Here is a 27,041-nt window from a genome sequence, read left to right as displayed (position 1 = left end):
GAACGCAGACCGACAAAAGCAAGAGAGACGTTAAACGAATCAGTGCTTCGGAGGGAGGGAGGGAGGGAGGGGTAGGGCTGGCCATGGACAATAGTGCACAGAGTTTAGGAGGAAATGGCATGTTCGTGTTTGTGTGAGTGTGTGTGTGTGTGTGTGTGTGTGTGTGTGTGTGTGTGTGTGTGTGTGTGTGTGTGTGTGTGTGTGTGTGTGTGTGTGTGTGTGTGTGTGTGTGTGTGTGTTGTCTGTGTGTGTGTGTGTGTGTGTGTGTGTGTGTGTGTGTGTGTGTGTGTGTGTGTGTGTGTGTGTGTGTGTGTGTGTTCGTGTGCGCGCGCCTGCGTGTGTGTGTATGTTTGTCGGTTGTATACATATACATAGACTTATTTTCCAAACGTAGTGTGAAAAGAGTGTAACCGGCCTACTTAGCGATAAGCCCACGTCAAAAAACAACAACCTCTAGGAAATGAAAAAAGTTGAGATTAGGGGAAAAGATGTCGAAGGGAAGGGGTGTTATGTTGTTTTAAAGGCTGTTATAACTTCCAGCATGATCGCTGAGGAGGCTGAGAAGAACAGAAGGGGTGGGGAGAGATTTAGCACCATGGACAGCGGTGGCGCTGTGGTTTCCTGCAGCTCTGCAGAAGCCCTGCACAACAGCCCCACTACGGTGGAGAGAATGAAGTTATTTATTCATGTCAGGGCCAGTACACTCGCCCTAAGCTCTACCCCATTGGGCATATTAATGCATCATTCAAATCCTCTGGGATTTGAGTACTATTCCACACACACAAAGCACTGCAGCTGGCTAAATTGGTAATCGGTTAAATTGATTTAACTCGTGTTGCAGCCCGCAAACTTCGATATGGCTGCATTACAAACTAGAAGGAAAGCCTAGTCTTTTTTTTCTTAAATCGGGTTTTTCTCTTTTTCTATTATTATTACCACTCAGACCCCCCCTCCCCCACCCGGCACAGGTCGGAGCCTCTGTTGCTACATCAGCTGCTACTTTTCATTTCACGGCTCAGCGGTGAAACTCTTGAACTCCTCTCGTCGAACAACCAAGGCAGTCGCGTTCAATCCCAGCGTGCGTCGCCGGGTGACCGGGACGAGACGGTTGTTATTGCTGGGATTGTGTTCGGTTAGGCTGTTGTTCCACTAGGTCATTTGAAAGTGATAGGTGGCGTTGGAGAACAGCTTTTTTATTTGTTTTTAAATGAAAAATAAGAAGAATTGAAAACAGCCATGGTCCTGTTTTGTTTTATATTCTGATGTATCAATTTGGGGTGTTTTTGACCACCTCAAAGAAAAGGCTGTTGTCTTAACTTGTATGTAGGTCAAAAGCCCAACTAACACCACAATGCTTTGATTTAGTTGTAGTTAAATATTTCTTATTACATTCCTTCACTGTAAAATAGGAGGTTTTGCATAGCATTTATATTCTTGGTGAGTTTGGAAGAATTCCTATAGCACTAGATGAACAATTTAAAGAGTATGTGGGCTAATGTTTGAGTCATACAGCAAAGTAGTCTTGAAATATACTTCACGGATAAGGGACAGAATGTTGTCATCTGAATTTACTTATAAACAAACTTACCAAGACTACAGAGATACCTAATATTGAATCCTGACAGTGTTATTAAACAATAATAGTTTATTCGGAAAGATGTACGATTATCAATAGTGACAGTATTTTCTAGAACTATCTTAAGTTTTAAACCACTTACCGGGTGTAGGAGAATGCGAAGGGTAAGGGATTTTCAACTCACAAACCAAAGGTTGTGGGTTTGATCCCGAATGTGGGTCCCCATCTTGTAGGCCCGCTTGAGCAATATTCCCTAAGCTCTAACAGTTCATTAATGACATGTATCTCAATTCAGTGTATATGGCTTTAGCTGAACGCATGAACTTAATAAGAGGATAGTCACTATATTAATAAAACACCTGTTTGCTTTATCTCTCTTTCAGTGAACTCGTAAGAATCTCATCTCATCTCACCTACTTTAGGTCATGAGTTACGCCAGAGCAAAACACCACACATGCTGAAAATGATGACTCCGATTTAAATCACAAATTAAACCAGCAGGCACCGGGCTATTTATGTTCCTGATTTACATAATAGTATGCTCACAGACTTGACAGATAAATGACTCATCAACTTCAATTAAAAAAACGATCCTTTGTTCACGTCAAAGGCAGACGTGGAGGACACGGGAAGAAATCAAACAGATTTGATATCAGTTGGATGCTATTACTGTAGTTTTAGCCCAGTCCACCCCAGGGCTGGGCCTGTACTGGCCATCTGTCAATCCTGGCACTGGCCAGTAGAAAGAAAATACCCTGACAATCTCAGGGTTTAGCCTGTGCACACAACGCAGGAACAGACACGGTTATTTTGAAGAAAATCAAACATTTAAATCAAACACAGACAGGAAGTTAGTCAAACACATAATGCACCGGTAACGCATTGTTTTTGTTCTTTCCTTTGGGGTAATTGTTTGAATTTGGATTTGAAAGTAATTTGCCTGACATAAAAGCACAAGATAAAATAGCAGCTATCAATTGTCACACACAAGGCACTTAAACTCTTCTAACATTCATTTTCACACATTCTTTGTGTGTGATATAAAGGCATTTACACTACATTTACTGGAGACTATATTCTTTTCGACAGAAAGGTTATGCTATGCTATGAATAACTTTGAAGCCCTTCTGTGTTTAGCTACCACTGTTTCCGGGCAACGCAGAATAATAAAATCAATGTGCAGCATTGGTGGCTGGTTTAACTTCCCTAAATGAATTGCGATCATCAATGGAAACACAATTCCACCATGTGCCGTAAACAACATTGGATATCGCAGTTCATGTTGCCACAACACTGAAACTACTTTAGTGATTCAATCATCTGGGAAATGTAAATAGCTTCCATACTCATTTGGTATTTGGTTATCTGCCGATAACACTCTATGTAGTGTACTTATTCATTTTGCCTGACCAATACGGGCAATTGTGGTATTTTTTTTCCTTACATTTCTACATATAGAATCGGGATACTAGTATCAGCGCATTCGTTTTTTTTGGCTCACCTTTATAGGGTTATTTTAGTTCTGTCTCCTTATTTTAAATATATTGTCATACCAACAATAATCTAAACCAAGATAAACATGTCCTGATAGAGAAGATACTACAGTTTGTGAATTATGGGTATATATACACAGTATTATTACAGTTATTATCACAGTATATAGTACACACTTTTATATGATCTATTGACTATGAGACCCTTTTAGGATTTATGAGACAATAAGACTTTTTAACATCAGCATTTCAAAGCACACTTTCATTTTCTCTTCCTGGGACCTTAACGACATTGAGGCAATGTCATTAGGAAGCCCCACTGTGCTCTCGCGTGAAAACACCCAAACACCCTTTGTCATTAGCTCAAAGATAAACACAAGAAACCCCAACGGAATATCCAAACAACAAAGACCAAACAAACATCTAGAGGTCTCCCAGAGCAAGGTCAAGAGTTGATTGGGTGAGTAACTCTGTCTTTTCCCGAAACAGAGCAGGGATCTGTCACTAGTGTTCTGCCGTTACAGAGCGAATCATCTGCTGGGAACGGCCCACAGGGCTTCAGTGTCAGTGCTTAACGTCTATATCACTCTCTCCTATACGCACCCCGGGGCGTCATTGTGAGCACGCGTTTACACAAACCCAGTAAGACAGAGCGGGATGAAAGGTGAGGTGTTTTTTGTTTAATACAGCCCCAAAGGCAGACTCTGTCTTTCTTTTTTTGGAGTTTTTTAATTTAACAAATGGGGATTTGAATAGAAAATGTAATCTCGACGTGCTTCATGAAAACTTTTTCATCATAGGCTGTGTGTTATTATATATGGTTGCCTTGAAGGGCAATCCTACGCCGCCATAAAGCTCCCTATACATCTTTGGCCTGATCTCCCTCCTCCTTGACTTTCCCTTTTGCTAAGTTTCCATTTTCATAATTGATTCGGGGAGGACGCTTTGTCCAACTTTATATCTCCGGTCATCTTCTTCCCCACCCTGTAAAACGATGAAAGCCACCTGCTCGTGCTGCCTCGCGTCCTCCCACGTGCCTTTGTTCCTAGCAACCTTGCTGCTCTGACAGCCATTGTTTCCAGGACTTGCTGGGCCGGTTTACGTACCGTTGCATCACTGCCTGGCGCGACGTACGCCGTAATATGCAAACCATTTTCACTTTTCAGGGGAGGATTTTTGACAGTTAATTCCGCGGTTCAATAGGAAGACATTGAAGGTGAGAAAAAAAAAACGAAAGGGGGAGAAGTTTTTGAAAATGTCACTTTTACTGAGAGGAGATGTCAGACATAAAAGACATGTGAAGGCATCAGAGGAGTCTGGGTTTATTTATTCAGAGCACGAAAGATTGGATAGGCCTAACTGGTTGTTATTATTATTGGTAGTGGTAGGAGTTGTATTATTGCACTTTTGCAATGAAAGCATGGCTCATTCTTTCAAGCTTTTTCCCTTAATATATTTATTCTTTTCGGTACATATAATGGAAGCCATTTATATTCATTAGAACATAGGACAACAATCTAGCAGCATGGAAGCTATGCACAGTGGGCTCTGTTAAAGAAATCACTTAAAGAGGGGTTTACTCCAAATCGGGGAAAGGTTTGAACGTGCAACCTTTCAGTTGTCAGTCAGACACATCTACTCCGACTGCAGAACTAAGCCACTGCCATGCCAAAAGGCATCAAGGTAAATATTGTACGGTTTTTCATTGTGAGACCTACATATTTAAGGCTCTATTCTATATCATCTATTCTAGATTTCATATTGAATGAATAAAACACACAGCCTTAACCTTAAGAGGATATTTTTAAACAATAAACCAGTACAACCTACTTCTCTATCATAAATCAATACTTTCAAAAATAACAGCCACACTGCATAGCAGGACCGCCTTGTGATGTACGGTGTAGAAGTAGTCCAAACCGAACCCGACATGTCAACAGCATGTCAGAGTGGGTTTGACAGTTCAATGTGGTCCAATATCTAGAGATACATTATATATCACTGGAGTAGCGCAATGACATTTTGATTTGTTCCTCCCCAAAGTGACAGTTGGCAGCTCGATTTCTACAGAGGCCAAGCACATATCCTTCACTGCGTACGAAAAGATACTCTGACATTTGTAAAGACGTGTCTTTGGGCTTGCAAGAGGGGTTGACATAAATGTCAGCTAAGAACATTAAAAAAACTGCTTTTTAAGAGCGAGAGAATGGAAGGGAGGGTGGGAGAGCCCTTTTCCTGGGGAAATCAATAATTTGATATTTGAAACATGTGAACTGTGACTTTGAAACAGATTCCTCATTTCCATGCTTGCTACGAAATTAGGCGTTTTATAGTTTTCTCAACTAGTAGTTTCATCTGACTGCTATTCTCCAAATCAGCCAGATGAGTTCATGTTTGGATTTAGATGGATGGATTGACGCAAATTGAAGATCCACATAGAGCAGGAAATAATATGAGGGCTAGGTGTTCCTTAGCAGCGTATGTTAATCTCTTATCCTAACAGCTGTGCCTCCAAGGTTATGCCCATTGCCACTTTAAAGACACAACATTCTTAATATCAAAGGTCAACGGATAGTTTCTGAGTAATTCAACAGAGCTGTAATCATGTTAATGCCAAAGGCAAAGTGTGAGTACTTACTTGGATTCACCATTAGTTTAATTAATAGTTGCCTTGCCAAGCCACTGACCCACACTCTGATTCACTGGTTCTAGAGAAGATGAGGAAGACGACATTTCTGGCATTAAAACTGAATAATCATCTCCTTTGAAGCACTGTTTAGAAAATGCTAAAGAACACACCAGCTATTTTCTGCTTTACTTCTCTGTTAATATCATTCATTACTATAAACCATGTAATAATGAATGATACATAACATCCTCATCCCATTCATCATAACAAGGCGTTCACATGCAACACTATCGTTTCTGAAAGCTCCATTATCCATCGAAAAACCTAAAAAAAAAACAGACAGTGACCTTACAAAACTATTAATAAGAGAAACTAATTCCTTCACTTTCTTACACGCTTGGCTGCACAATAGTATAATGGAAAAGCACTGTAACTAAGCACAATGCAGTGCAGTGCACAGCCGCCCTGTTGTGCTATCCCTGGCCCAGGCGGTAACCTTTCCTTCAGCTGCCGTAGACCGCGGGCAACGCAGGAGGAACGGCTCACAGATGTGTGTGCTGCAGTGTGTGCAGAGTTGCAGAGGGGGGGGGGGGGGGGGCAGCAGAAGCCATTGTGTGTACGAGAGCGAAATGGGAAAAGGATTGGGTGTGCGAGCACGCAGAGAATACGTAATGAGGGGCAGACAGGGGAAGTTCACCGGAAAGGTTACACCAGATATATTGAATGAAACCTCAGCGGTTAATCTAACCCGTGTTTCTCACCGCTGGGTGTTCAGTCCGGAATCTTTTTGTTTTTGTTTTGTTCAGTTTATATAAAAAAAAATCTTTTCAGATCTATCACATCCTCAAGGTTGTTTCTTTTGAAATTTCAGTCACACTTGAACACTGATGAATATCGCTACCATGAATAGTCATGTTTCGACGTTTGCATGCTGCAGGCAATATTGTAATTAAATATTGACTATATGCGTTTTCCTTCACCTACACTCTGAAATACATTGATTATATCGGATCCACACATTTCTCTTTCTATATTATCCCCGTGTTTGTAGAGAGCATCTGACTTTGAGATTTTAATGAATTAATATGAATTATGAATGATTCAATGCAATTATTCAATCATTCCGAGCTGACTGTTCTGAACTCCCTTTAGTGTTGCCAAGCCAATAGTTATTAAACCAAACCTACATTTTGTATTCATGGATCTGAAAACCACTGACGGGTAAAGCAAATCTATCAGAAGGAAATTCCCAAGCCAGGGGATACAGCCCTTGAGAGATCCAGGGAAGCAAAGCAGAATGATCTTGTCCCATGTAACAGGATTCTTGCTGTGTTGGCTGCTGTTGCTTCTTCTTATATTTGTGTTCTTACAGCTCGTCTCTCTTCAGGACTGTTAAATGCAAAGCGTAAACAACCCATGGTGCGTACATTCTTTGCATAATAGCATAACAACCTCCTTCGGCGTAATAACTTCTATAATCAAAATGTCCCATTTGTCTCGGTCGTCATTAGATTCAGTGCCTTGGAAGCTTTCCTCAAACGGCTTACTTTTCCTGGATAATAGGCTACTTGATTTACAACATAACTCTCAATCAAAAGATAAACATCCAATTCTTCCATCGGGACAAAGGAAAGTAAAAGCTAAATAAATGGGATTGCACTCCGACCGGTGTGTGTTTAGCAGAGCAGTCTGTGTGCTATTGCAGACGCGTGGTCAGTGTACAAGGGGAATGAAAAGAAGAATATCCTGTGTGAGGCCTTCACAGCAGAGAGAGTCTAGAGAGCCAGGCTGATTGCTTCCCTGAGTGGGAAGCGGTAGTGGGAGGCACACACACAGACTGTGAGAAAAAATGTAGGCTACTGCACCATCAGCCAATAGGAGCACTCTAAGATGTTATTCTGGAATAAGCATGAGATACATTTTGTCTTCAACACCCAGTGCATGTGAGTAGGTGCACTAGTGTTAGAAATCGTTTTTGGTCATGTAACCAAAATATAAAATGCAAACAGATGCTTTAAACTTTTTATCCCTTTAAGGTTTACCTTGAAGCAAGGGATTTAGTTATTTATTGATCATTAGGTTTAGTAGCCTGTGTTGCATTTATGTGGGTTTCTTAACCTACAAACTTAAAATAAATACTAAGGATGGAGTTCAAAAGGTCTTCTGCTTTCTAAATGTATTTTCGTCTCTCTTTATTAATAATATAAACCATGTAACCAAGGCGTTTCATTAAATGTACGTGTCACCAAAGGACCACGGATGTGTTGCAGATTTTTGTCTCCATTTCATCAAGATTGCCTCACGGTCATGTGGGGTGCAGCACCATTTCGAACTGATTTGCTTCTAATTTGCAATGCATTACTGGGTAATAAACTAATTGAATATAATTACAAGTCCAATTGTAAAAGCCTGATTAATTATGTAGATGTTTCTACTAAATTGCTAATAAAAATAAAATACATAAATTAAAAAGATGGTTCATTAAATAGTGGTTGCCAATAACCTGATAATGGCATACGAAAAAAGATATATGGAGAGATACAATCGGAGACTATATGAAACGCGATGAATGATACATGCAATAAGCACTATAACCGTGATTCCACTCCTTGCTACACACGGGCCAATAGGATGCAGCAGGCTGAGCAGGTGCACCGTTTGCAGTGATCACCGACGTCCAACATCGCCTCTCCACGGACCCTTGATCAATACTTCATCAACGCTCACACGGAATACACAAGCTTTGATTCTCCCTACAACCTTGAAGTGTGATTCTCCGCCCGACCCTGCTGAGAACAGCCCAGGCCAAAGCAGCCCCCTCCTCCCATTGGCTGACGAGCAGACTTCACAGAGTGAACCAACGGAGAGGCCCCGGCTCCTGTAGAGAGTGGTTGGGCCCCCCCCCCCCCCCCCTTCTCCCCTCCATCTTAGCCCTGACCCACTGTAATTCTCTCAGCTCAGCGGGCCGGGCCAGACCTTCTTTTGTCCAGCGGCACCCTGGGATTCGTAGTCTTGTTGTGCCAAAATGCGAGCAGTGTAAAAAAAAAAGACGAGACGAAAAACGTAGCGCTTTAGTGAAACGGCACTGCGCTTAATATGGGTAATGTGTGTGGTACGACTCTAGAATGCTTAAGAAGAACCCCTTTGAAGAACCTATCTTTTTTTGTATTCTTGTGTACCTACATTCGGTAGGCCTGTTAAGTGTTTTGCATGGCGGGTTCCTTCCTACATGCATGATACAGGTTTCCCTCTTTTCCGATGCCAAGAGTTTTTCCATTTTTCCCTGGCCAGCTGGTCAGGGGTCTGATGCTCGCGAGCGCGAGGGCCCCTAGCTCTCTTCCCACTTTCTCCCGCACCTGTTCCTGTTTGGCAAGGCGGTCTTGAGGATCCTGCGAGTTTGGAGAACAGCCATCTGCTCCCTTTTTACCCACACTCCCCAGAGCTCTTGTGTGCATCCCCATTTATAACAAGCTCTGAGGCCCAGTGGCGACTGAAATCCAGTAAGGGCTGTAATGGATTGGCATGCTGGCTTATCTCAAATTGACTATAGCTAAAGGGAGTGTCTTTGTACTGTAGGGGGTCCCTGCGAGGACCACCGACAGGTTCGATCAAAGGGCCATTGAATGCATGCATATAAGGTGACTGTTTACAGTGACCTGCATCTGAAATCCTGAGGTGTATTGATTCAAGCCATTGACCTTGTTTTCTTGAAATTATTTTTCCCGTTATAAGTTCAACAAACATATTTAACTTATCCAAGTGAAATATATATATGGATAGATAGATCAGAGAGCAAAAAGGGTGACTGAGAGAGAGAGAGAGAGAGAGAGAGAGAGAGAGAGAGAGAGAGAGAGAGAGAGAGAGAGAGAGAGAGAGAGAGAGAGAGAGAGACACGTATTCTCTAAATTGTGGTGGAAAACCACAAGCACATTTTGAAAAGTTACTATGTGTATTTCTTTAACACACGCGCATCTTCTTATTATTTAAAGTACAAATATGGCCTTATAAAACGTCCTATATGATTGACTACATGTCCCATGGCCCATGCATGTCGTACGCAGTGCGCATGACCAAAAAGGTGGAGCGCGTAAATCGCGGATATCCCGTTCTGTAAAATGGCGGCGTGACAGAGGCTTGTTTAAAATTTTAGTTTGAAACAACGTCGTCACAGTTTCCGTCAGGGGAGTGTCTGGACCTGCCTCACATTTAAGATATAATAACAGGAATTTTAACTTCCTGAAAGGGTATGTTTTTTTTTTACTTTCTTTCAATCCAAAAACAATAACGCACGATAGCTTTAAAATGTTAGCGGAGTCTGTGTTGAGTGGGCCAAGTTTTTGGCCTTTCACAAAGTATCACTTCAGTTCACGAAAACCACGTTATCTATACACGCCGGTGAGGTAAAGCGGATAGTGTCGATGCCCTGTCCCGACTATGTGACCGCAGTATACCGCTCCGTAGTGGACCTCCTCGGCGTGTTGGTGTGTGATGGTTACCCGGTTGCTAACCCGGGGCTAGCGGGTTAGCAACGCGTCGCTCTCCGGCGTTTTGACGATCTATGGCATCATTCAAGTTCTTGAAAATATACACTTACGTGGGATAATTAGACGCACGAACGCTTCTACAGCGTGTCATGTTGTTATTTAAAAGAGGAGATCTTTAATGAGGGAGAGAACGGTAGAAGTAGCCTAACGAGAGTCCGAGGTTGTGACTGGTGCGCATGCGTGCGCACGCGCAGAATCGATATTGTAGCAGGACACCGGCAACGTGAACCTGGTGTTGAGTTTGGCCTCGCCATGAGGGACATGTGTAGGGAGGCGTATACTGTGGAGCTTCATGCAACACACATTTGTTCACTCATAAGTAAATACCATGAACTACATTATTATGGGTTCTGCTGTGACTGAATTTGGTAGATAAGGACGGTCTCCTGCACTGTGACATCAGTTAGACATAGACTTTGATGTATAACATCGAGTTATACATCGACTTAACTTACGTCCAATCCTCTCCAAGTGGATACTTTAATTATCATATGATGTGGATAGGTAATAGCATCGATATCAATGAAGTGTCAATTCCTCTTCCTTAAGGATGCCTTCAGGTAGACTGTGAATCCAACCCAGTTCAGTTTTACCCTTACTACTATAATATCTTCCCTAGATCTTAATAATGCATTTCAAAGGTTTCTTTCATTTACACGTGTGATCTGCTGATCATTGTGTAGCCAACCTGATAATCGTATGTTTTATGGCTAGGTACCTCTTAATCTCCTAACTGTCTGATACTGTCACGTCATAAGTTGTCTAGCGATTTTCCAGCCATTGCAGTAGTCGTCCAATGTGAACTGTTATTTTGAATTGGAAAGTTAACTGCGTGCCTCACCTTGTTCTACAGACCAGCAGTGATGGCCAAACGAATCGCTGATAAGGAGTTGACCGACAGGAACTGGGATCAGGAAGAAGAAGGAGAGGAGGTGAGTGAACCCTAACCCAATGATAAAGCGGTGAAAATTATTTCCTTGCTTGGTTTACATTCAATACAAACACTGAAACTTTCATATTACAAGTGTACTTGTAGTATTTGTTGACAGTTTTAAGTAACATTAGTGATGCTATCCACATCTTGAGGAAAATGACAGTGGACTCCATGTATTAACGGTTTATGCATATTGATTTTTATTAAATTCTTGGTTACCAAAGTATTTAGATTGCAGATAAAGAGGTGTAGACTACCAGTCTCATGTACATGTTTAGCCTGCATCTAAATACATCAATGAATAGTTATATTCTGGTGATGGCTAAATCTGCAATGTCTCATTGCCCCATCTAAAATCCTTTGGTGTCCAAGTTGTAAGTGGAGTAAAAAGTTGTTAGGTGTCTGTTTCTATTTTTCAGCTAGCTTCTAACTTATCCCCACACCCGGTTACCCATGGTTACCCAGGATGCTGCACTGCGCCTCACAGCACATTAACAACACCACAAGCAGCTACTAATTGAATCGCATTGGCGTAATACTTTTTAGATGCAAATTGATAATGGGTTGTTGGGAATGAATTTCTTCCAAATTGTAATATCCCGATATTATGTTGTTTATAAGTGCAATAAGAAAGCCATACAATGAGTATGAATGGTTGAAGAATACTGTTTATTATTACCTGCAACACTACAAGCATTTAACCATCACCGGCATCGTTACGAGCATTTAACTATCAGTAACAACCCTAGGAGCATTTAAACATTACTAGCAGCACTTATCCATCACTAGCTGAAGCACTAGGAGCATTTTACCATCACTATCAGTATTATACCATCACCACTAGGAGCAGGGTCTAACCCTAGCCCTATGACTGGTGACTTGGTCAAGGGCAGCGGCAGGACTATTAACTCAACATGCATGGTGTGGGGTGAAACCAGAGCACCCGGGAAGTAACCAACTCGAAAACGGGGATAACACACAAACGTCTGTCTCTGGGGGTTCGAAACCAAAGAACTTCTTGCTGTGAGGCGCGACTGTGCTGCTAACCATTGTGCTAATGCTAGTGCTAATTTCTCGTGTTGTGTGTCCGACAGGCAGGGACCTTTTCCATTGCCAGTGTTGATGTGCTGAAGAACCGACCGATCAAGAAGGCCAAGCGTAGGAATATTGGAGAGGTAACGTCCCAGAATCCTTCGCTCACATGTCACATGTCACCTCAAGGGGATATCCCCTAGTATAGTAGTATACTATAACATAGTATAGTATGCTAGTAGGTAGGGGTGCAACGGATCATCATTGATCCGTGATCCGTTCGGATCATCTATTTCGGTTCGGCACACGCATGATCCGCGGATTGATTTATGAAGAAAAAAAAAATTTGTGCGCATGTTCAGTCCACACACAGCCGTAACCATTCCTGCTAGTTCCAGGGACAGAGCTAACACGCTCTGGGTAAAAGTCTGCAACAGTTCCCTTTTCAATAAGCAAACAGTCCTATGGCTCGTTGTGATTTATTGTCCTCAGCGTACAACATGAAGAACAGTGGGCATGGAAAATAAAAGTAGGCTAGACTTCGGTGACTACTGTAACGCGATAACTGCTGCCTCCAGTGCTACGTCTGTTTCCATATACTCGCGCTGCCACACAAACCTGTCGCCTAGGTTACCACACAGACGTAACACGTAGCTGACATAGCGATTGCTAACATAAAGAAAAACACATAGAGCATGGCCACGCATTTACAGCGACATCACCCCGGTGTTTCACTGACAGGAGGGAAACCGAAAGCGGCTCAACAACCGCTCATCACCGCGGCATTTAAGCAGCCCCTTCCTCCACAATCAGACCGGGCTAAAGCAATCACAAACGCTATTTTTTTTTTTTTCTTTGCTGATCCGAAAAATGATCCGATCCGTGACTCTGATCCGAGGAACGATCCGAACCGTGAGTTTTTTGATCCGTTGCACCCCTACTAGTAGGGTGAGAAGCTCAGCCATCCGTGAGGAACTCGGATAAGAGCCGCTGCTCCTTTACTTACAAAGGAGTCAGCTGAGGTGGTTCGGGCATCTGGCAAGGATGCCCACTGTGCGCCTTCCTTGGGAGGTGTTTCAGGCACGTCCAGTGGGGAGGAGACCTCGGGGAAGACCAAGGACTAGGTGGAGAGATTATATCTCAACACTGGCCTGGGAACGCCTCGGGATCCCCCCGTCAGAGCTGGTCAATGTGGCCCGGGAAAGGGAAGTCTGGGGCCCCCTGCTTGAGCTGCTCCCCCCGCGACCCGACCCCGGATAAGTGGAGGAAAATGAGATGAGATGAGAGTATGCTAGTATACCAATATATTAAGGTTAATCCCCTTGAGATACAGAATCTAGTTCTCAAGGGGGACCTCGGGCACGAAACATAGAAGTTAACAGACCTTTAAACAAAATAAAACAATCTACATGTTAACTTCAAGAAGGACGTACGAATAATGGCTCTCCCACCATCCCACACGATACCTACTACATCTCAATACAAGTGTCGTCTATCCACAAAATGAAGGAGAAATAAAATTAAAGAACACACCATATAACATGTCAAAGTACTGAGCCTACTTATAATCTAAAAGTGAATGCATATACAATCAAGAACAAGATGATTTAAGGTGGACATTGACAACAAAGAAGTCTGGAATTCAGGACTAGAATTAATCGATCTGAATGAATCAGGCAAATTAATCTGGTCTGATGGTGCTTTAAACTCAGAAGCACGTCCCTCAACTTCTCTAAAGATTCTAGAGACTGCATAAAAGGTTGATGAGTGGACAATTTGTTTTCTTACCTGCAATTGATTCATAAGCAGATTATTTTATCCTCCCCACCGAATTCAGATGCAACTAATAATGGGAAGATAGTGGTTAGTGTCTTGCTTAAGGTTGCATAAAGGTAGTCTGAGAATCCAACCCAGTGCAGTTTGACCCTAACTACTACACTATCTGCCCTAGATCTTAATAATGTATTTCATAGGTTTGATTATTTACTTGGTATGAGATGAGCTCATCATTCTGTAGCAAACTAGCTAGCCTCCATTTTATTACTAATGTTAATGAGACCAAGTTCATTTTTTATATGCCTGTTATTTTTCATGATCAATCCTTTTTGTTCGGTCAACACCAGAGGATCCAACTTAAATTATCTAAAGTTCTGATTTATTTTTCAGCAGCATCGAAACATAAACTCATATTATAGTATGGCGATGGAAATGAATATTTTGGGTGCAGTGGAATATTCCTTTCTCTAAGACCAAGGCTCGGAAAAAAAGACAATAATTTCCACTTGGTTCTCCTGAGATTTAAATCCTCTTTTTTGAGAGTCAGACCAAAAGTCAAAGTCAGCTTTATTGTCAATTACAACAAATGTACAAGACAAATAGAAGAACTGAAATGTCGTATGTCTCTGAGCTGCGGTGCAGCAAGGACCAATCCCATTTCAACCCCTTACCCCTTACCCTTGTTTTGAAGGGGTAAGGAGAATGGGTAAGGGGAAGGCGTAAGGGGTAGAAATGGGATTGGGCCTTAGGCCCAATCCCATTTCTTTTCCCCCTTCAAAACAAGGGGGAGGGGTAAGGGTAAGGGGTAGAAATGGGATTAGGCCTAAGTATAAAATAAAATTTGGTAAAGAATTCACATCCTGATGTGCGTGTTCTCCCTGTTTCAGAGTGAGAACCCCGGTGCCTTCAAGGGCTTTAAGGGCTTCTCCCTGACGTCATCGACGTCCAGCGCCGCCGCCCCCACCACCGGGTTCTCCGGCTTCGGGAACGGCGGCGGCTTCAAGGGGCTGGCGGGGCTGTCCAATGGCAGCACTCCGTTCGGGGGCTTCTCGTCCACCACCGCCCCCGGTGAGTTTGTAGCGCTTTCTTTTCTTAATGGTTGACCTTTTCTACTATGTTACCTGTATGTGCTTACCTTTGTTGCATTTAGTTAATTGTTTGACTTATTTTATGTTAGTCTTTTATTTTATGTTATCTTATTTTACTCTAACTCTATAGTACTTTACTTTAGCGCCTTTGTATTGAAACTGTTGCACAGTAGTGTGTGTGTGTGTGTGTGTGTGTGTGTGTGTGTGTGTGTGTGTGTGTGTGTGTGTGTGTGTGTGTGTGTGTGTGTGTGTGTGTGTGTGTGTGTGTGTGTGTGTGTGTGTGTGTGTGTGTGTGTGTGTGTGTGTCCCACCCAACCAATTGCTTTGCATTGTATCAAGTATTCACCAGTTAATCTGCACAACAACATAATTGTTCAAATAACGTCCGCCGTTCGGCGGGCACTTTGGGTGGAGGCGTGTTGCGAGGCTGTGAGTGCCTGCTTTCCTCACACGGGTGGTGGCACCTCCAGTGGGAGTTGATTGCCTAACGCTGCCTTTGTTAATGCCCTGCTCCAGTGTTTGAGCTGCGTGGGTGTGAGCGCTCGCTCTCCCTGTGTGCTGTTTCTTGCGTTCTGTCAAATGTTGCAGGGCCAGGGCACATTTCTGATGAGGAGTTAAGGATGCAGGGGGTATATATTTGGATCTTAAATCGGTTCATGTGCTATTCAGTGTGTTGACTTGTGTTTTTTTCTTATACAGGAAATGCATTTGAATAATTGATGCGCGTCCTAAGATAGCACCTGTATTTAGACCAGAGTTCTATCCATACTGGCAGTGCATATTAGTACAATAAGCATTAAAAATACACACAAAAAAAGCCATTGTTGGGACAACAAAAGTATTACGCCCTGAGGGGAAAAATAATATAATTTTGGCAAATCCGGACACACTGCATGTCCTTGCTGTACTAGTCCCGTCACGTTGAAGGTAATTCATCACTATCTCCGCCCGGCCATGGAGGGACGGTGGGGGGGATGGAAGGCGTATCATTGAGTAACCTTTTGTCTGCGCACTCGCCGCCCAGTGAAGATATGTAATCGAGTTGAGGTGTGTGTGTGTGTGTGTGTGTGTGTGTGTGTGTGTGTGTGTGTGTGTGTGTGTGTGTGTGTGTGTGTGTGTGTGTGTGTGTGTGTGTGTGTGTGTGTGTGTGTGTGTGTGTGTGTGTGGTGCCATTTCATGACATTGTAGCCGGGGGGCACGTGGAGAGGAGCTGCAGCAGCACTTCCAGCCGGGATCTCCTCCTCGGTGTGTGTGTGTGTGTGTGTGTGTGTGTGTGTGTGTGTGTGTGTGTGTGTGTGTGTGTGTGTGTGTGTGTGTGTGTGTGTGTGTGTGTGTGTGTGTGTGTGTGTGTGTGTGTGTGTGTGTGTGTGTGAGGGAGGAGGTTGCGGGGGTGGGTTGTCTTTTTTTTTCTTTCTTTCGGATGCAGACCCCTTTTAAGCAAACCCCTCCCCCAGTCCCCTGAAATGTGCACCGCTCTCTCTCTCCCTCTCTCTCTCTCTCCCCCCCCCCCCCGGGGGTATATCTGGTCGACAGGAACGCTGCCTGGCTAACGTTCTCCCTTGAATCTCCCTCTCCTCCTCCCACCTCCCCTCCCCTCTGTTCCCTCTCAGGTTTAACATTCAACGGCCCCGCCTCCTCCTCCTCCACCACGGCCGGCGACGTCACCACCAATGGCTCCGCCCCCAGCTCCACTCAGAGCCCCGGCGCTCTCGGCAGCGGCATTAGCGGCGGCGGCAGCGGCGCCGTCGGTAACAACAAGGAGTACAGCCGGCAGCTCACGGCGCTCAACTGCTCGGTGCGCGACTGGATCGTCAAGCACGTCAACGGCAACCCGCTGTGCGACCTCAACCCCATCTTCAGGGACTACGAGCAGCACCTCGCCAGCATCGAGAGGAAGTACGGCGCCACAGCGGCGGCCGCCACCGACGGGGGTTCCCATGGCAACGCGCCAGGGGGAGAGAAGCAGGCGGGGGGGGCACTGCCAGCCTCCTCTTCCTCTTCCTCTTCTTCTTCTTCCGCCGACGCTTCTCCTTCCTCCTCCTCCTCCTCCTCGTCAGCGGCGGCGGCGGCGTTGCCCTCCTTCTCCTCGCCCGCGGCGGGCGCCCCGCTGAAGACGCCGGTGTCTTTGTTCTCCTTCGGCCGGGACGGCGCCGCCGACAAGGGCAGCAGCCCGGCCGGCGCGGCGCCCGTCCCCGCCGGCGTGACGTTTAACTTCGGCCAGAAGCTGGACAGCGCGGCCCTGGGGCCGTTGGCGTCGGGCGGCGGCGGCACCGGCGCCCCCCCCAGCTTCTCCTTCTCCTCCGCCCCGGGCCAGAGCTCCCTGTTCGGGGGCGCCACCGCCGCCGCGTCGGCTCTACCCTTCTCGTTCGGCGGGGCGAAGGCAGAGGCGGCCCAGCCCTCCACCACAGGTACGGCGGCGGTGGCAGTGGAAGTGGCGGTGGCAGCGTGCTCCCTGGACTGGGTTCACCCCACTCAGGCTGTGGTTGTGTTGGGGTGGGGGGGGGGGGGGGGGGATCGTTAGAAGGGGAGAGCACAGCACAGAGCGAGAGCTGATGCAGCTCTATGTATGGGATCTCTGGGTTTGAGGATGTTTTTATAAACGAAGGGGGAGCCTCTATCAGTTTAAAAGGATTAAATGTACCCGGTTTGAATTGTAAATCCCACTGATGGATCCTATAGAAATGTGAATTCAAAGCATAACAATCTGGGCTTAATTTGGGTCAACTATTGAGTGAATACTCGGTCCTGACGTAAGCGTTATTAGCAGGACGTTTAACACGCCGTGTGTCTGTCACAACGGCCTCTCTCAGGCGATTGATCACTGAGTTCACCGCCGAGTGTGAGGCAGCGCTGGGTCGGGGCAGACGTATAAGAGGCTGCTGTTTGTCTCCTGCAGATGAGAACGGAGAGGAGGATTCCGACGAGCCCCCCAAAGTGGAGGTCCGGGAGATCAAGGAGAAGGATGCCTTCTACTCCCAGAGGTAGGCATCTCCTGTCAACAATGGGTCTGTGTGTATGGGATGCTGTACTGTGGTGAAAACGTGACGTTGAGCTTGTGATTTAAGGTAGTGTTGGGTCACGTAGTTGGTGAGATGGAGCCGTACAGAAGAAGCTTCGCTAACACTTTAGAATAAGGTGCCATAAAAAATAAAAAAATAGTCATAACCTAACCCTTTGTTAATTGTTACTAAAATATCTATTTGGAACAAGTTAATAGTTTTTTTTGACTGACCACAGAGGGTCGCTGCTTAGGGTTATGGTCGTGATATGGTTAGGGTTAGGGACGTGTGTTAGGGTTAGGGACGTGTGTTAGGGTTAGGGACGTGTGTTAGGGTTAGGGCCGTGTGTTATGGTTAGGGCCGTATGCTAGGGTTAGGGCTGTGTGATAGGGTTAGGGCTGTGCGATAGGGTTAGGGCTGTGTGATAGGGTTAGGGCTGTGTGATAGGGTTAGGGCTGTGTGATAGGGTTAGGGCCGTGTGTTATGGTTAGGGCTGTGTGATATGGTTAGGGCCGTGTGTTATGGTTAGTGCCGTGTGCTAGGGTTAGGGTTAGGGCCGTGTGTTATGGTTAGGGCCGTGTGTTATGGTTAGGGCTGTGTGATAGGGTTAGGGCTGTGTGATAGGGTTAGGGCTGTGTGATAGGGTTAGGGCCGTGTGTTAGGGTTAGGGCCGTGTGTTATGGTTAAGGCCGTGTGCTAGGGTTAGCGTTAGGGCCGTGTGTTAGGGTTAGGGTCGTGTGCTAGGGTTACGGCTGTGTGTTATGGTTAGGGTTAGGGCTGTGTGTTATGGTTAGGGTTAGGGCCGTGTGTTAGGGTTAGGGCCATGTGTTAGGGTTAGGGCCGTGTGTTAGGGTTAGGGCCGTGTGTTAGGGTTAGGGCCGTGTGCTAGGGTTAGGGTTAGGGCCGTGTGTTAGGGTTACGGCCGTGTGTTAGGGTTACGGCCGTGTGTTAGGGTTACGGCCGTGTGTTAGGGTTAGGGCCGTGTGTTAGGGTTAGGGTCGTGTTTTAGGGTTAGGGCCGTGTGCTAGGGTTAGTGTTATGCAAACAACTAATATTTAATTAATAATGAAAAAAAACTATTAACTTGTGCGAAATAGATATTTTAGTAACGATTAACAAATATTAACAAAGGGTTAGGTTTATGACTAGTTTGCTATTTATTATGGCACCTTATTATAAAGTGTTAGCGAAGCTTCTCGTTGTGTTCTAGTCCACGGACTGCAGCGGTATGATGGGATCCTGTATACGGATGGGGTCACTGTGTGCTGTCTACTGGGATCATGCTATCTGAAGCAGCAGAGTCCTCTTGGATTGGCTTTAGTACTCCTAAATGTAACAATCAGTCGTAAACGGGACGGATCAGAACAAGCCGCTGAAGGAATACCATTTTGTATTTTCACTGAGGCCTTAAAGGGTGTCTAGAACAAGGGCTAAGGTCTCAAGCAGACCAACGGGTAGGACCGATTTGATTGGACGATGGGCCGGGCCTCATTGGCGACCAATCAGGTGTGCTGATGAGGATGGACACTTTATGCCGAGGTGCCTTCATAGGGAAAAAACCCAGGTGCTGCTCTCAGCACTCTCATATACCAGGGCCCTGTGTGTTAGTTCACTAGGTCTGTCTATGACCCGTGCCCCGCTGCGTTAACAGAGCAGATCAGGGATTAGTGTAATGAAAAACACCTGTGTTACATTTACATTCAGGGAGCTTGGCGCTTTATCCAAAGTGACTTAAAATAAGTACATTTGTCAGAAGAAGGAGAAATGGCAATCTATCTCTTGTCTGTTGATGTGCATGGCTGTTGAGGAACCAAGCTTAAAAATTATACTCTAGTGTTCTTGTACAATAAAATGTAGTAAAAGTGATTCTGATTCTACAGTAAGGATGTTCATAGAGACAAGTGCCAGGCACTAAAAATTGCTAGGTTTAGCCAATTCCTCGTATAGCTAGGTCTACGACGCTACACAATTGCTAAGTACTATTTCTAATTGCAAAAACGTAAGACTCACAATAGGTGTGTTAGAGGGGTCCTACGAGTAGGGGTGTGCCAAATAATCGTCATGACGATGCATCGCGATTTTAATTTTCACGATCTATTGCATCGATTGTTGACGCCAAGAATCGATTATTATTTTGAAATAATGAATAATTAAAAAAATATATATATATATATTTTTTTTTTTATATAGTTTTATAAAGCCTGTTCACTTTTTGTGGCATCAGTTTGTCCTCTTATGTTTATGAAATTATATTGTTGTTATAATGGCAGCTACTTCCATAAGGGGAAATGTTTCAATGTTTTCATTTTATTGGTTTAAAGGACCACGGAGGCCATGTAAACGGCACTGATTATCCTTATTTTGTTATTTTAAGTTTTATAGATCCTTAGCACTTCTTGTCAGTGTATCCAGTAATAGTCGTTTCAATAAATACAACTATGTATGAATTGAGTTGCTTTGAGTTGTCAATTGAACACACTATCCAGATCATACACAGCCAGTCAGCCACTGGTAATGGCTTAATTTTTTTTTAACAGTGTTCAGTGAAAATTCGCAATGCATCGCAATAATTCAAGTATCGCGATGCATCGTGATAGAATCGCATCGTGGCATGTGAATCGTGATACGAATCGAATCGTGACTTCTTTGGCAATACCCACCCCTACCTACGAGTATGCCTTTGTGTAAAGAGTATTGTTAACCTGGATCACCTAGTTACCAGATGGCTGAGGCGTTGCAGCTATCCTAGGATGGTGCAGGCTGTGGCTGCGTTCCAAATCACATACTTTTTCCATTTGCTTGTCCTACGTACTGCAGCTACCCTTACAAAGTATGCACCATTGCACACGGTATGCATGCAATTGGGACATATACTACAGGTGATTCCACTGATTCCACACCTGTAGTGCCTGCCATCAACCTTCGCAGGCTCAGTCGATATGACATATACTCTGCTGCGCAAAGGATTGTGGGGCAGAATGGCAAAAAGCCGGCTGGATGGCAATCTTGCGAGACGCAACCGGTTCTAGTACAACATCCTGGTAATTTTGGCATACTGCCTGTTCCATACTATGTATTGGGACATACTAAGTAAATAGTCTGGTAGTATGGGTAGTGGAACGCAGGGTAAGTCTTCATCGTCATACGGTCGTCTCTCTCACACGAGTTTGAGAACCCTCCGGCCTCCTGTGGGCACATAACCAGGTGGTGCTCCAGCGTTTGAGGAGGAGGTCTGTGGCGGTTCTAACGGCGATCCCTCCGCAGGTGTAAGCTGTTCTACAAGAAGGACGCCGAGTTCAAGGAGAAGGGCGTGGGCACGCTGCACCTGAAGCCCACTGCCGAGGGGCGCACACAGCTGGTGATCCGCGCAGACACAAACCTGGGTGAGTTCCCTCTCTCGGCCTCTGTGTGTGTCTGTCTCGCTGTCTCTGTGTGTCTCTCTCTGTGTCTCTCTGTCCCTGTGTCTCTGTCTGTCTGTCTCTCTCTACGTCTGTCTCTGTGTGTCTCTCTCTGTCCCTGTGTGTCTCTGTGTGTCTCTCTCTGTCCCTGTGTGTGTGTGTCACAATCAAGGCAGCCTAACGTGAGTGATGTGATGTGAACGTTGCATGTTAGTTATGTAATGTAGTCCTGGTAACATTGAATGTAAATGCATAGACCTTCTGTCAGCCTGTATGTCCGTCCGTCTTTGCGTTACAAGGCCTTGAATCAGACTGGGAAGAACTGGTTTGTGTGTTGTATAATAATGGCCTAAAAAAATCCAATATGAATAACAGTGCAAGAAAGTGAGGATCTTAAATGTGGTGTAATAATGGTCATGATTTTAGTTTCTTAGTGAGGGGTATAATTGAGTATTTAAACAACTTAGCCGACCTGTAGCTCGTTATATTATACTGGGTTGTAGGCGTTTGATTTCCATATTCCGACAATACTGAGGCAATGATTTTTTCCGGACTCGTTTTTGGTAAATTTATCTAAAACGATCTGTACCGATGGAATTTAATGAGGAGGGAAGTTCAGATTCGCTGACGCACTGAATCGTATCGGGGGCTTGGCTCTGATTGGACGGTTCGGAGGTCCAAGAAGGTCGTAGGACCCACAGGCCACAAATAGACCCGCTGGATCCAATCAGTGCCCAGGCCTCTTAGCAAGCAGGGCAGCCTCGCATGGCTTGTGGGCCGCACCCCTCTTATTTCGGTCTGGCCATGTGGTGTTCTGGCCTCCTGCCGGTTGGCCAACACAAAAGCTATGTGGTCTGGTGTACGTTCTCATTGGTTACCGTATCAGAGCCCGCCTGCCTAGGGCTGATCGAGTTTTTACTATTTTGCTGTAGATGCAGGGTAAAATATTAAAACCACCAGTTAGACGATCAATTTGTCCACTCTGGTAGGTCATTTACAAAACGACAAGAAGGAAGGCGAGACAAAAGAAGCAGACAACATTTTTGACACTGATGCCTTCGTAAATCTGTTTGTCTGTTGCTGTATTTTACCCAAGGACTTAATAAATTACCCCAGGACTAAAGAGGGGTGTGTGTGTGTGTGTGTGTGTGTGTGTGTGTGTGTGTGTGTGTGTGTGTGTGTGTGTGTGTGTGTGTGTGTGTGTGTGTGTGGGGCCTTGAGGAGCTGAACCGGAGGGGAGCTGCTGCTGAGATGTATTAACAGCTGCTCGTACATCATCCTCACGCCGCCAGTCGCTCCTTAAACGACTCTCCGAGCGCACTTTAGCAGAGGCTTCTCTAGCGTAGGAGACTCGTAGGAGAGGCTTCTCTAGCGTAGGAGACTCGTAGGAGAGGCTTCTCTGGCGTAGGAGACTCGTAGGAGAGGCTTCTCTGGCGTAGGAGACTCGTAGGAGAGGCTTCTCTAGCGTAGGAGACTCGTAGGAGTGGCTTCTCTGTCGTAGGAGAGGCTTCTCTAGCGTAGGAGACTCGTAGGAGAGGCTTCTCTAGCGTAGGAAACTCGTAGGAGAGGCTTCTCTGGCGTAGGAGACTCGTAGGAGAGGCTTCTCTGGCGTAGGAGACTCGTAGGAGAGGCTTCTCTGGAGTAGCAGACTCGTAGGAGAGGCTTCTCTGGCGTAGGAGAGGCTTCTCTGGCGTAGGAGACTCGTAGGAGAGGCTTCTTTGTCGTAGGAGACTCGTAGGAGAGGCTTCTTTGTCGTAGGAGACTCGTAGGAGAGGCTTCTTTGTCGTAGGAGAGGCTTCTTTGTCGTAGGAGAGGCTTCTCTAGCGTAGGAGCGGCTTCCTCGAGCTCAACGAGTCGATCTTGGATTTACATTGGGTCATTAAGTCCGCAACTTCGATTTTGGCCGTGTTTGTGTTTACTGCTTTGTCAAAAATCCCTCTTCTATGTTTCAAACACTGGGACATCATGAGGATTTAGTTTCCCTGACCGGAGGCATTTATATTTAGTGAATTAAAATGTTCAATAAAGCAGGTTTTACTGGATAATAAAAAGGCAGGGAGTTTTATTCGCTGTAGTGGAGGATGGCTGAGGGTAGTGGTCGTTTGGGCCAGGAGAGGGGGGATGGGTGGACCAGAGACACAGAAACCTTTTGCAGGCTTTGATGCGTTTTTCATGGAATGGGTCTTTACATGGCGCTGATGGCCCTCTAGTGGCCACTGAGTGGTACTGCAACTGGGCCTCACCCAAGGCCAGGGATACCTAGAGGTTCTGGTTTTGAATCCCAATGTCCATCCCTCGTTGAGCAAAACACCCTAGCCCCTATTAGTGATGCTCCGATACCATTTTTTTTTTCGATTCCTGGACTTGATATGGGCCGATACCTGAACTTGATAAATTTATAATTAAATATTATAATTGTAATACATTTGTATTCTTGTAGTTGGAGCATCCATGCTTTTCCGACTTGCTAGCTTCATGTTTAAATATAATAATTGTAATACATTTGTATTCTTGTCGTTCCCTATTCTCGTAGTTCCGACTTGTTAGCCCGAACGCACGTCGGTCGGAGACGACGCGTTTCCCATTCCGACTTTACCCTCACGATGACATGCATCCCACATCCCCAGCTCTGGTCCCCTCTTGATAACGGTGTCGTGTCTGTGTGTCCGTCCCCTCCCCAGGCAACATCCTGCTCAACATCGTGCTGGCCCCCTCCATGCCCAGCTCCCGCGTGGGCAAGAACAACGTGGTGCTGGCGTGCGTGCCCAACCCGCCGGTGGACCCCAAGAGCCCCGCCGTGCCGATGCCCATGCTGATCCGCGTCAAGACCACGGAGGACGCCGACGCCCTCTACAAGATCCTGGAGGAGAAGAAGGCCTGAAGAGCCCCCCCCCCCCCCCTTCCCTTTGCTCCCTCCATCCCCTCCTCCTCCTCCTTCCCGTCCCCTCCACCCTCCCTTCCTCCTCCTCCCCATCTTCGTCCTCTCGGTACCCACCCCCACCCACCTCCGTCACAGCCCAGACAAATCTCACATAACACACGAAGTCGGCCCTTCCTTTTTGTCATCGCTTGCTCAAAGGGACCCGGTCAGAATTGAGCTGCCGGTCTTCGGTCTCGGGGTCTCGTGTCTCGTCTCTGGAACCCGGAGCCGCCGTCGAATGAGGGGCCGAGTGTGACTTAAACTACCTATTTTGATCTCGACGTCCACAGACGCACACACACACACACACACACACACACACGCAGAGCTCTCTCAAATGGTCCAACACTATGACTCCCTCCCTCCTCTCCTCACGTTTTCTTATTCACAACCAATCGATTCTTCGACTGTGAAAGCAGAGTCCCCACTCGTCTCCTGCTGTGAAGCAGTGGATTTACGTTAGTTTTTAGTTCTCGTCTCCCGTCGGGACGTGGGATCCTTCCCGCTGCCCGTTGGCATTCCGTCTGGTCTCCACATCCATGCTGCTGTTTTTATTTGTAACGAGGAACCACGGGCTGACGAACCCTTTTTTATTTTCAAACGATACCGTTTGTTAGTTATTTTTTATTTGGTTCCGTTTTTGTAGACTGTTGATGGAATCTGAGCATGTTTGAACTTCAATGTTTTATACTTGCCATGATCTTTTTTTTTTTTTGTTGTCTTAACCAGCGTTTAATTTTAACGACTAAAGTGTGTTCAGGACCGTTTGGGTTGTATTTTGTGTGTGTGTGAGTGTGTTTGCGTCTGAATCAGCGTTACAGGGTGCAGGGGGGGGGGGGGGGGGGGGGGGGGTGAAACTGTAATCTCTAAACAATGCTCGGTCGGTTTGGTTTTACAAATTTTTTAAAGAAAATTGCAGGAAATTGATTCTTCCTCCCACAAGCGGTTAACTGGAGACGGAGGTTTTTAGAGTATATTATAGCTGGATCCGTGCGTCAGGGGTCCAGAGTGTTGAGGCTGTGTGCTATTTATTCTACAGGCGAAACATTTGTAACCTCCGTGTGTGTGTGCGTGTGCGCGTGTGTGTGTGTGTGTGTGTGATGAGGGACATGATGATGAAGAGCGACGCGTCGTTATGATTGGTTGTTTTCGTGCGTCTCTATTCAACATGGGGTGATTGTTTTGTTTTTCATTGTTTTCCAAGTGTCCCTTATGTGACGTAAGATGGTGGCCTTGTATGGGAGGTATGTTGTCATTGGCTTGTAAGTCATTTATTAAAAGAAAAAAAACACCAATCACGTGTACTGTCATTTGGCTGCTGAACCACCCTCAGAAAACGGTTGGATTGTTCACCAAAGTCGGCTGAACTATGAATATAGGCGATAAGGATCCTTGATGATTAGTCTTGGAATGTTAACACTGCATCTTATTGAACATATTTGGTTTCTCACGGTTCACTCTGAATTACAAAGTTTAATTAACTTGTTAGACATGCACGCTAAGGATGATAAACAGAAGTTACTATAAAACAAGTTGGATGAAAGCATCCACAATATGCTAATTATTTCAAAGAAATTCCGATATAAACTGGTGAGATCTGAAAATGGGATCTCTGTAAAGAATTATGAAACGGGAATAGCTGTTAACGCCCCCAACAAGGTAGAGAGCAAATGAACTTCATATCCCAGGATTACAATGATTATCAGAAACCTGAATCCCACATCCTTCAAACTTTTACCATCGTCTTGATAAATCTTTCTATCCATCTTTGCAGGACTAACACGGGAGACTCCATTACGATTCCCTGGTGTCTTACTGCTGGCAATGTACCAGCGCGGCTTAGTAGACTCGTCTAGCCAAGGTGAGAAATTGCTAATTTTGCCCAAATTACTCATTGCTGCATTACTATTTCAGTCGCATAAATAAAACGCGTGGTTGCTCGCATGTTAATCTTGGGCAGTGGTATGTCAAAGTAGAAGAACCATAATTTGTGTTGTCAGACAACGAAATGAGTTCTGTACTGCAGAAGAAAATAGGAGCAAATCTGGTGAGATGGAGCGACTAGTTTTTAGATTTGATAAATTTGTCAGAAGGTAGCAAGACTAGGAGGATTAATTATTTGTTCTCTTAAGTGAAGAGTGGCGGTGCATCTTTTCTTTGGCATTGTTCTGCTCTGATCGAGTCTAAATAAAGCTGATGTAAACAAGGTCGTATAAAACAATCATTTAAGTTGTATTTTTGCAAGACATATTTGGTCTTCATAGAAATTCTAACAATAGGTTTGTATAGAATATAATTAGATGCTCATGTTCTACCGATTGTCTCTTTTAGTAAAGTAAAATATTATACACGCCAGATATAAATAAGGTATTTTATGCGGCATAACAAATCATTTCGAGACTGAAAAGGATTTGAATGATGCTTATATTATTGAATGTACATTTATTGTACCATAGCAGTCAGTTTAAGCAGATCCCTCTGGAAGTTATATTTGGTAAAATGGGCCGTTTTGCTAAACCAACAGGGTAGAAACGTCTTCCAATTCTGTCTTGGCAAAATAACAATAGAAAATAATAACAAAGTGCAATGGGTAAAGACAAGTATCTTCAGGGTTATAAATAATTTCAGGGTTATAAATATCAAAACAAACAC

At 44.9% G+C, this 27,041-nt stretch overlaps 1 protein-coding gene across 1 annotated transcript; it reads left to right on the top strand.

The window, feature by feature from the left end:
* The first annotated feature begins 9,775 nt into the window (after nt 1-9,775).
* On the top strand, nt 9,776-25,684 carry nup50 (nucleoporin 50). The gene is made up of 8 exons (XM_030355058.1): nt 9,776-9,942; nt 11,096-11,174; nt 12,271-12,351; nt 14,872-15,052; nt 16,683-17,480; nt 17,969-18,053; nt 21,336-21,454; nt 24,151-25,684. Exons 2-8 carry the CDS (start codon nt 11,106-11,108, stop codon nt 24,348-24,350), a joined length of 1,533 nt encoding a protein of 510 aa, XP_030210918.1. The 5' UTR covers nt 9,776-9,942; nt 11,096-11,105; the 3' UTR covers nt 24,351-25,684.
* Nucleotides 25,685-27,041: the final 1,357 nt, after the last annotated feature.

Source organism: Gadus morhua, chromosome 4, assembly GCF_902167405.1.
Source record: "Gadus morhua chromosome 4, gadMor3.0, whole genome shotgun sequence".
Lineage (NCBI taxonomy): Eukaryota > Metazoa > Chordata > Actinopteri > Gadiformes > Gadidae > Gadus > Gadus morhua.
This window is presented reverse-complemented; position numbering and strand designations above follow the sequence as displayed.